Here is an 11,187-nt window from a genome sequence, read left to right as displayed (position 1 = left end):
TATATAACTATACATTTAACATCTTTACGTATTACCTACAAGAATACAAGAAAAATTGGGTGCACAGCCCCAAATTTGGGTGCACTAAGGTGCACATGCACCCAGTATTTCCAGCCCTGAGATTGAAACATACCAACATTTTAAACCTCTTCAAACATTCCTTTACAACAAAAGAACAGATACTACCAAACATACGTAGTTTAGTGATATCATTATGGACAAGACAATTCCACTTAATCTGGCACACACATTCACCTTCTACTTCTGTCAAGCATGTTTGTGTTTGAAAACTACTCACCAACTATTTGGACCTTGATGTTGTAATCCACAGGACCATCCTCTCCCGAGACGAACATTCTTGCCTCTGTCTTCTCTGTGTCTTCCTCGCCACTCAGAGTTTTCATCAAGGCACACTCCTCGGGTAGGATGTACGTCTCTGTGGACATGTTGTAGTTTTGGTCACCAGGGCGGCCGCCGTACCTGCCCGACACACGGTAAACCACGCTGGTGTTCAGCGGGGTGATTGTGACCAGGAAGCCTTCTGCGGCGTTGGTGAGGTTCAGCAAATGGTAGCTGGAACTTCCGTTTCCTTGGGCAGGGATGGTGACGGTTGTTGTCGCTGGTTTGTTTCCGGATTTGGCCGGAATGGTGATGTTGAAGTCTTCTGTTAGGTTGTTGAAGGCCACGGGGAAGTTGTTCTGTTGGAGTGACAGTTCCATGACAGACGAACGTGGTTGGTACTCCCCACGCCCCCAGGTAAAAGGGTTCTGCTGAAACTGTGTCAACTGGAACACAACAAAATAAAATTGTCCAATAAATTTCTGTACTTCACGTTCAATTCAACCACCAACAAGAAAAATGATGTTAAACAGTGGGGTAACCTGTAAAGGGAAAATTCCTCTGCAGTGATTAAATGAGGATTGTAAAATGTTATGTAAAAGATCTGGTGATTTTCAGATTGAGTCTGACTCAATGTTTTTTCAATGGGATTCTGGAATGTTTCCTCAAAGAATATGATGTTAATATTCTGATCTAGACTAAGTACAGAATTGAGTCTACTAGTCCTTTCAGTCAAGCTACACTGATTTCCAAGAGCATCCAAATACACAAGGTTTAACATGATACATGTAGGAGTAAATGCATTATCTATTGAAAAATAGAATTTTTTTGCACATTCTAAGAAAAATGTATCACTCACTCACTCACACTCACTCTCACTCACACAATCACTCACTCAATCACTCACTCACTCACTCACTCACCCACTCAGGCACTCACTCACTCACACACTCTGACTCACTCACTCACTCACTCACTCACCCACTCACTCAGCCACTCACTCACTCACTCACCCACTCACTCACTCACTCACTCACTCACTCACTCACACACTCACTCACTCACTAACTTTCAGTCCCATGAATAATTACAGTCAAATGGCAAAAAAAAAGTTTAACATAGTACTGTACTGGTAAGACAAAAACAAATGTTCTGAACAATGATGAGAATTACTGTTCTGTTGACATCATCACACATGAGAGGAAAGACAAGGATCATTGATTACCTGAGGACATGACATGACACGTACCTTTATAGCGACGTTGTGCGGCGTATAGTCCGCGAAAAGCGCTGCTTTAGACGGAAGTTGGAAGCTCCCATCCTCCGTCTGCACGACCTGGCCTCCAAACTGGTCGCCCCAGATCCTCTGGGCACGCAGCGTGATGCCGCCTCTCTTGATGGTGACCGCCGGGGCTCCTGGCCTCGTGGCGCTGATGATGGCGTTGAACAGACCCTCCAGGACCTGGCGGCCTTCCTGGACAAATCTTCCTCTCTGTAAGGAACCAACAAGACATCATGATGAGTTACTCTCTCTCGGATTATTCTTTATGTAAACATGAGATAAAAATATGTGCATTTCTGATGCAATACATGACATTGTAGCTTATGACATTCTATTTACGAAAAAGTTGTTTAGCTTGACCAACCATGAACCTTCCCATGCTGCTTAGCCCTGTAAGTTGTGTAACCAATACGAATTTGGTGCCAAAAACGTATTTATTTACTGGTTTGGCTGTTCAACCCTCACAGCCAGGGCAGCCCAACTAGCCTGTGGCTATTGCAAAGGGCTTGCCCTGCTGACAAGACATTTAGTGTCAGTGTAACTCTCTTCGCCGACAAACAAACTGCAGCTCTGCAAAGATGGCTCTATCCAATCAGAGCGCAGGTCATATGAGGTCAACGAATCAGAGCGTAGAGTTCACGCTGCTACTTACATATTAGCATTATATTAATGAGAAAATGCGCGTATTTCTTCTACGGCGAGGTAGCGAATGTGTGCTGCAAGTTATTTTCCAGCGATTTTCTGACTTTTAACGCCGATTTTTTGCACGCTACGATCACGCTACCATTTGACACTGTACTGGAGACAAGAGATCATTTTACAACCAAGGAGCACTTTTGTTGAATAAAACAGCAATGAAAGCTACGATACAGCCAAGTTATTTTCAAAATTTGTCTCGTGTATGAGAGATAAGATGACGCTTGTTGACGGAAATGTTGCTAGTACGGTGGAAGTACTGACGAAGCAAGGCTCTTCACTATTAAAATCCGGCTATCGCAGGCGCTACTGGAGGTTACAATTAAATGATGCCGATGTTCGGAGTTTTGCAGCAGAATGTCCAAGTAAAGTATTACTGGCGATACGTTTGCCATTTGTAGCAGTGTTTTTTTTTTAATGTCAACACTTGTAAAAAAATGTGGAATGCTTGTGGACAGTTTCAACTTGTTAACAAGTGTAAACAAATGCCCCGCCCCCTCAATTAATTTTCGCGACGTGTTCCCTTAGTTAATTAATTTTCGCGACCCGGCCCTTCCCAACTGGACGGCCTCTCAGGATGTCTGCTGCAGTCTGGCGGAAACACTGTCAGTGACAATTTATTACGTGAAAATTTTCTTCGAGATCATTACACTCCATACATTTACAATTTATCATTTGGTGTCTGAACATAGCCATAATCGCGTTGAAAAAAGGGGGCGTCAAAACATAGGGCTGTCGTAATATAGGGCTGTCGTAACATAGGGCTGTCGTAACATAGGGCTGTCGTAACATAGGGCTGTCGTAACATAGGGCCGACCCCCATATAGTCAGGGTATTGTGGTCAGTTAATGTGTGAAAGTTTGCAAGTCTTTAGGGGTTACATGGTCCTGAGTCAACATATATGACGTATCTTTGGTGAACAATAATTATTACATAGTATGTTAATTGAGACGTTTGTGAAGATTAGTCACCCTGGGTAGAAAACTTGAATCAGTAAGATTCAAAAATCTAAAAATTTAATACTATCTTATGTTCAGAGATTGAGAGGGCCTTTTTTTTACACCTGATGTAAAATCAAACAAGGAAGAACAGCTGATATAGACTGGTTTATTGATGTCACTGTAAAACAGTTTTACAGAACCCAGGGGTTCTGAATTGCGCTGTTGCTCACAATTACAAATATTAAGACTAAAGACGTAGCCCATCCCATTAAAAGCATTAAAATCAAACAACATCTATCACAACATACACATATGATAAAATCTAATAAAGAGTTGTATGATTATGTATGAGATGTGGGTGGAAAATGAACTCTAACACAGAGTCAACAAACTTGAATGTACAGTAAAATCTCAAGAATTTATTATTTTTTAACAATGACTTTTTGTTACCTTAGCTTGGTTCTCCTGCTTCTTTTCTTCCACCTTTTGAAGGCGCTCCTTTGGAGAGAGACTCTGGTCTTCCTCAAGATCAGAAGTGAGCTTCACATCAGCCTCTTCTTCATCTCTCTCTGGGTCCTCAAGCAGAGAACCAACGGACTCCACCAGAGCTGCAGTAGAACAGAAACAAACGTTATCAAAGTAATAAACACAGAACCAACAGACTCCACCAGAGCTGCAGTAGAACAGAAACAAACGTTATCAAAGTAATGAACTCAGAACCAACGGACTCCACCAGAGCTGCAGTAGAACAGAAACAAACGTTATCAAAGTAATGAACACAGAACCAACGGACTCCACCAGAGCTGCAGTAGAACAGAAACAAACGTTATCAAAGTAATAAACACAGAACCAACGGACTCCACCAGAGCTGCAGTAGAACAGAAACAAACGTTATCAAAGTAATGAACACAGAACCAACAGACTCCACCAGAGCTGCAGTAGAATAGAAGAAACAGTTTCATTTGATATTTCTTACTTTCTGTTATATGTCAGTGTTAAATGTACATGTTTTCTCACATGAAACATAATTCTTCACCCTAAAAAGTTTTATGTGACATGTTTCTCCTGGATTAGCAAACAAAAACAACCTGAGAATACATTACATGAGGCACCGTACGACTGGTGAACATGACATAATGTACTTACATCCTCCCACAGACTGGACAGTCGACGGGTCAGACATGTCCAGCTGGTCCACATTGAGGGTGATGGACTTCAGAACACCCATGGCCATGTCCTATAGGGCAGCATAAATTTGTTATTTTAAAACTAGACTTCTTAGACTGAAAGCAACACTTCTGTTGCTCAACCAGCATCTAAATATGCAAACATTTTGGGCAGTGTTCTACTCAAAATGCATTTGTAATGAAAACATTTGGTGAGAAAAGACAGAAATTGATGTGTTGAAATGAAATGTTTTTGTTCAGCACATTTAAATTTCAGAGACAGATGAAGAGCCATAAGCATAACGTCCAAAAACCTCCATGCTGCAGATACAGACATTGAAAAAAGATGTCCGTATAAAATCAACATCATGTACATGTAGTACAATTAAGTAAAGGCTCATGCCATGCATAACAAAAGGCACAATCATATAGAATTAGAGAAAGATCATAGTTTTCTGCACAGCTGCAAGTGTAACTCCATGAGTAGTCAAGCTTGTAGATGTAGGTGAGGAGTCAAATGGTTCAGCTTTGTAAAACTCCCATCAGAGACTTGTACCTTATCCTCCTGTGGAATGCCAGGACAGGACTTAATGACAAGTGATGATAACTCAGACATCCTTTGCAGACGTTGCGGTGTCTGGGCCCGACCCATTTCAGAGGCCAACGTTTTAATTGCCTTCCTGCACATCTACAACAACAGATAACAAGATTGAACACCTTTGTTCGAATCCTTAACCTGGTCCAAATAGCTTTCCCAAATGTTTCCCAATGTTTAACATCTACAGACTACCAAACATGGCCTATATTATAATTACCTGTGCCTTTTCCTCAGCAGCTGATGTCGGCTGCCCCAACACAACATCATCTCCAGAGACATCTGCAGCCTTCTCATTACAGAACGACAAAATTGCAGAAAAAGTTGTTTGTTAGCAACAAAGCAAAGAACTAGGTTCAATAAATGTAACATCAGATTCTACTCTCATAATACCACAGTGACTATGCTTATGGAAATTTCTAAAAAAAGATACCAATCTAGTGAAGGAGGGACCTATCATTTTTTGACCAGTTTCTGTCCAATTTAATATCATAATACAATGTAGAACCTTTGCCACAGACTATAATTGTGTTGTGTATAACAGTATTCCTATTGACTTTTTATTCTTGGTAATAACAGAATATCAAAGAGAATTGTTATGGCAACATATGGTGTGCATTACTAAATTTTTTTGATATCATGAATAAAAAAAAGTAAGTTAAACTATATATAATATGCAATTTAGAGATGACAATCAGGAAGCAACAATTGAAAGGAATTAAACAAGCATGAAGAACAATAAATTGTTGATAAATTGCTGTAGAAATGACTGCCTTCATGCACAGTGAATATTACGTAACTCCAGTCATGTGACACAGGGTAGTAGAAAATAGAACAGTGGTGCCCCCCTCCCCATCATGATGAAGTCCCAGCACCATCATGCTGATTTTTGAAAACAGCTTCAATCTAACTTTCCCTGTATATTAAATGTTTTGAATGCAGTTTCAGGTTAAAGGTGAGATGCAAAGCTGAACTCCTAGGAAATAGCTGACTTTTGTATTTTGGAAAACTAAAAACACCAACTAGGGGAGACTGGCCATGGGGAGATCCCTGTGACATTGTTGTAGTTAACTGAGAATAACTGATAGAAAGTTTTTAGTGTGACTAACCTGAGCCAGAATCTGGAGCACATCCTGTGGGCTTGAGCTGACGGATTCTGCATAGATGCTCTCCAGACTGTTACCAAGAGCCTGTTGAATGGGAATAAAGGGCAGTACAGTCAGAATACTAGATAATTTTATGCCTTACTATTGGACAGACATTAAAAAAAAGGGAAGTGCAGTCAGAAAATTAGATAATAAATGTATGTGCCTTACTTACTACTGGTACTTTTGGACAGTCAGAATATTAGATAATATGTGCCTTACTTACAATGTACTATTGGACAGGCATTAAGGGCAAGACAGTCAGAATATTAGATGTTCTTCCGATAATGCACATCTGCCGAGTACCGGCAATTACTGGCATGTTGTGGCTAATACGAAACGAGGGTTTGCCAGGCCTCTGTCCGGGTGATTTGAAGTGAATCACCAAATTCCAGACAGTAGTGTTTGTAGCATCGCACACCGGGGCATGCCCCTACTCTTTTTCGAAAGGTGTGGTGGGTTCTTTAACGTGCATGGGGTGTGGCTCTCCCCAAACACGGGACCTCCATTTAATGTCCCATCCGAGGGACGGCCCTAACCAAAGCTAGGTACTCATTTTCACCAGAGTAAAGGGAGGAAAGTCGTGTAAAGTGCCTTTCCCAAGGGCACAAGATCGGCGACAGGGTGGGGTTTGAACCTGGGACCTTTTGGTTCCGAGCTGAAGATGCTACCACTACGCCACACGACCCCAGATATGTGCCTCACTATTGCAAAGGATGATACAGACGGGGTCATACAAATGTAATTTTTGGAAAGAGGTCCCCTAAAATAGCCTCAGCTGTAGAAGTGCACAGTTTACCTGATCAGCTGATGTTGCCCTGTTGCCGCCTGGCGGACTGCTGATGGTCTCTGTGGTTCCTGCACAACAGAAATATAATTATTCCATCACTTTTGAACCACGTCTGACCTTTGCAATGACACTGAAGCATGGCCTTCTTGTACTTAACATGACATTGAAGGACATGATGGGTTTGTAAGTTAGATCAGATTCTACTGTCAAAGCAACAGCATAGTTCAAAAGCCAGACCCCAATCACTGAAAAGAAAACAGTTTTGAAACTGTACAAATTTACACCAGTCTAAACATACATTTTATCACACTAGATACATTGTACATTGACTAACAATATCAATGAATCATATTTATGTTGTACATTACCTTGTAAAAAGTGACCAGGTTGCTCCACGAATTTGCACAGACTCTGAGGTAAACAGATATTAAGAACCTACCATCGGTATCCGATCCGAGTTGTGCAGTTGGAGTTGAGGGTCTGGTGGACATGGATGTGGGCATCCCACTTGTCTGCTTAGTTGTTTCAGCAGCTGATGGTGTGGTGGCTGTAGAGAAAAAACATCAGTATCAAAATATGAATACATGTAAAGACGATTTTCTAAGTTTTAAGGTGTAGAACAATATACTAACACTACAGCTGGTATCATTGGAACATCAGGCTTATTCAAGCAAAACATCAGATTCAGTACTTGTTGACAAGCAACATCATAGACTCAAGTGACAAGCTGTATGAAAAGTGTCCATTGCTTAATGATGGCCTCTCCAGTGTTTCAATGCTGGGAACCTACCGTCATCAGATGATTCCTCGTCCCACCCAGCTTCAGGTGCATGTTGTACGGTCGAAGTCGCAGGTTTGGTGGAAAGGCGGGTGGTCATCCGACTTGTCTGCTGGGTTGTAGCAGCAGGAATTGTGGTTGGAGGAATTGTGGTTGGTGTGGCGGCTGGCAGAGAAAAGACTCAGGTTAAGAGACTTCACAGAATTTCTCTAAATCTTTTGTGAGAAGAACAGTACTGATAAAAACACAACAAGATGTACTCTGATACAAATCTACTTTGAGGTTTTAGCATGTATCTGAACTAAATCCAATATTTCCTAGAGTGACTTTTTGGAGGACAAGTATGGAATAAGCATGTGGAATAAACATAGTACATTAACGACAAGTGTTTCAAGCTCCCATAGCGTTTAAATACAAGGATGAACCCTTTGATTTATAGCTTTTTATAGTTTTTTTTTACTACAGAACAGTTCCTCATGTGAAAGAATGCACACTTTCAAAAAAACTAACTCCTATTAAAATGTCTTTATTCATGGTGACCTCAGCAATGCACAACCTGGCAATGTTCTGGTATCAATAGAGAGTCAGAATAAATTCTATCTTTGGATTCATCAACAGTCAACAGCAGCTAGACTCTCCCTACCTGTGCGTGCCGGTATCACTGCCGCCTCGCTCTGTGACCTCCAACCACCTGAAGAGAACAGGGCCGTCACCCTGATGATGTAAGCAGTCTCCGGGAACAGGCCGACCACCGGAAACCACGCCTCCTCAGTGCTCTGATTGACAGCTGTCGTCATGTCCAGGTTGGACACCACCACACGGTACCCCTGAAGGTCAGGGTCAGGGGATGGAGACCAGGTGACCTTGAACCCTTCGTCCGTGATGTCAGTTACGGTCAGGTCCATTGGTGGATCCACAGCTGCAAGAAAAAAGATCAAGGAGTTAAGAAATGTTTACTTTTGAAATAGATGTTAATAGAGCACCAAATGTCATTATAACTCATTATAACCTCATTAAATTATACAGAGATTCCTAGTAAATAATGCTTTTTTTAAATAAACATATTTCTAAAAGGCCTGTAAGTCCAGGTCCAGGTTACAAATTATGCAGCTTCATTTTTGTAAATAAAACAGAAATTAGGTATTAACATTAATACACAATTTGTGAAAGAGGACAACTGCTATTGGCGCATACGATACCTTTATCACATAGCTGTGTTTTCCATCCATCCTGGCAGCCAGCCGAGCAGACACCCGATACTGGGTCACAGTTCACGTCCCCGCCCAGGCAGTGGCCGCACACTGTGAAACAAGAACTCAGTATTAACACAACAAGAGGTAACACAATGTTCCTTTTACTAGACTTTTTTTAAAAATGGGAGTCAGAAAAGTTTAGTCAGTCAGAAAAGTATAATTATATCATGTAAAAGCTACTTGAAAGAATAAGCTGCTTGTCGTAATATTGATCCTGAACTGATGTGAAGGAGACCAGATTAAAAGTGTTTTGAATAAAGTCAAAGAAGAAGGGCTTTGCGTATCTACACTGTGTAAATATACGCCTGTGTGGCAAACTACAATCATGAAACAACTGCACTTTTTCACCTCGACAGCCGTGCGAGTCTTCGATGAGCACAAATCCATGATGGCAGAAGCACCTGTAGCTCCCGGGGACGTTGGTGCAGATCTGGTCACACCGGCCGTTCTCGGTCGCACATTCGTCGATATCTGCAAAGACATTACATGTGTATTACAGAGGCAAATTTAAGATCTGAAACTCCTACAAATGTTACCTCTACAATGGCTACAATTTTACCAGTAAAAATTTCTTGTGTTAAACCTAATGGAGAGAGAGAGTGGACTCGGTCCGGGCAACACGCCCGACCTGATGATGATGATGAAACCTAAAACAGTACCAAACAACACAAGAATAGGATCAAAACAGGTCCTGGAGTTTGATTTGATTTAATTTGATTTATTTAAATTGCAACTGTTCCAGTGCAATACACGCGGAACAGAGGCAGCTGTTGCTGATATTGTGTCCCACACATAGAAACGAATACTGGACAGACAACAGTGTTCTCGCCAGGCCTTTTGAGCATAGGGGCCCCCTTTGCTGTGATTTGGACTCCTATGTTGGGGGGGGGGGAACCTTGATAAATCTTGCACAAAAATGAAAGTATAACTTTAGAATGAAGCTACAGCAAAAGGAAAAGCTTCTCAAAATCTGTCCCTCACTATTAGCAAGAAATAGTGTCTCAGGGGGTTATGAGTTTCAAAATATTTCAGGAAGAATACCAGAGCCCTTACTATGGTTATTTTTTGGGGACGCAATGCGCGGTGCGAAAGTTGCCCTTCTGTACCTGACCCCTATGCTGTAAAAAAGTCCTGGTGAGAACCCTGGACAATACTCATTTTCACTTGAGTCTAGTCGGGAAAGTCGTGTTAAGTGCCTTTCCCAAGGGCACAAGATCAGTGGCATGTCAGGACTCGAACCCGGGACCTCTTGGTTCCGAGTCGCGCACGCTGCCATTTTGCCACACGACCCCACTTAAGAAGTCCTCGAGTTTGTTTACTCTTGAAATAGATGTAAATAGAGTGCAGTGAGTGAGTGAGTGAGAGCACCAAATGTCATTATAACTCATTTATAACCTCATTAAATTACAGAGATTCCTAAACAATGAAGTACTGTGAAGTAGAGTGTATGATTACATAATGATTATAATTATAAATGGAATAGTCATTTTACCTGAACAGCCAGTTCCACTGACAAGCCCATCTCCTGTATATCCGGTGTTGCAGGTACAATTCGCATCAAGGGCAGGAGGAGGATTATCCGTACAAGTGGCCTGGGCGTCACACGGATTTGCCAGGCAGGCGTCTAGGTCTACATACACGTAGGAACACAAAGAAAACATCCAACATCCACAGGCGGTAGGCCACCAAGTTTTTGTTGAATTGTTTTGTCGTGATATTTGGTATGCTGTTGAACAGTAGTAAATGCCTCGTCATGCATGTGACCTTTTCCCGGAATCCACCACTGCTGCCACCGCTACAAATCGATGACGTGACTCTCCCTGTTGTACCTTGTCTGAAAGTACTTGGCGTGATCCTCCAAAACAACCTTCACTGGGATAAACAGGTCAATCACATGGTGGGGAAAGCGTCTAGAAAGCTCTACTTCCTAAAACGTCTCAAAAGGTTCAACGTCTCCCATAGTGACCTTACTACCATTTACACAGGATATATTAGACCTATCCTGGAGTATGCAGCCCCTGCCTGGACTCCTGCCCTCACTAAAGCCCAGGAACGCAGCCTTGAGCGTGTTCAAAGGCGGGCTTGCCGCATCATCCTGGGAACCACCTACACAGGATATGACAACGCACTACAACACCTCGGACTGTCATCACTTGCCGAGAGAAGAGAACTGTTGTGTGTGAAGTTTGCTAGGACACTTGT

At 41.9% G+C, this 11,187-nt stretch overlaps 1 protein-coding gene across 1 annotated transcript in view; it reads right to left on the bottom strand.

Moving 5' to 3' along the window:
- Positions 1–298: 298 nt before the first annotated feature.
- LOC109484957 overlaps positions 299–11,187 on the bottom strand; it is a gene marked incomplete at its 3' end in the record, with an annotated part of 12,987 nt that continues 2,098 nt past the window's right edge. Inside the window, exons 2-14 of the mRNA XM_019788330.1 lie at positions 10,478–10,615; positions 9,334–9,456; positions 8,932–9,033; positions 8,376–8,651; positions 7,745–7,897; positions 7,394–7,501; positions 6,964–7,022; positions 6,129–6,209; positions 5,240–5,308; positions 4,405–4,495; positions 3,709–3,866; positions 1,589–1,831; positions 299–785 (exon numbers count right to left, since the gene is read on the bottom strand). Of these exons, the coding sequence (XP_019643889.1) occupies positions 299–785; positions 1,589–1,831; positions 3,709–3,866; positions 4,405–4,495; positions 5,240–5,308; positions 6,129–6,209; positions 6,964–7,022; positions 7,394–7,501; positions 7,745–7,897; positions 8,376–8,651; positions 8,932–9,033; positions 9,334–9,456; positions 10,478–10,615 (2,088 nt within the window). The remainder of the gene's footprint in view (positions 786–1,588; positions 1,832–3,708; positions 3,867–4,404; positions 4,496–5,239; positions 5,309–6,128; positions 6,210–6,963; positions 7,023–7,393; positions 7,502–7,744; positions 7,898–8,375; positions 8,652–8,931; positions 9,034–9,333; positions 9,457–10,477; positions 10,616–11,187) is intronic.

This window comes from Branchiostoma belcheri, unplaced genomic scaffold, assembly GCF_001625305.1.
Source record: "Branchiostoma belcheri isolate BF01 breed outbred unplaced genomic scaffold, Haploidv18h27 scaffold713, whole genome shotgun sequence".
NCBI classification, from domain to species: Eukaryota; Metazoa; Chordata; class Leptocardii; order Amphioxiformes; family Branchiostomatidae; genus Branchiostoma; species Branchiostoma belcheri.
The sequence above is the reverse complement of the archived record's forward strand: the minus strand, read 5'-3'. Positions and strand labels throughout refer to the sequence as shown.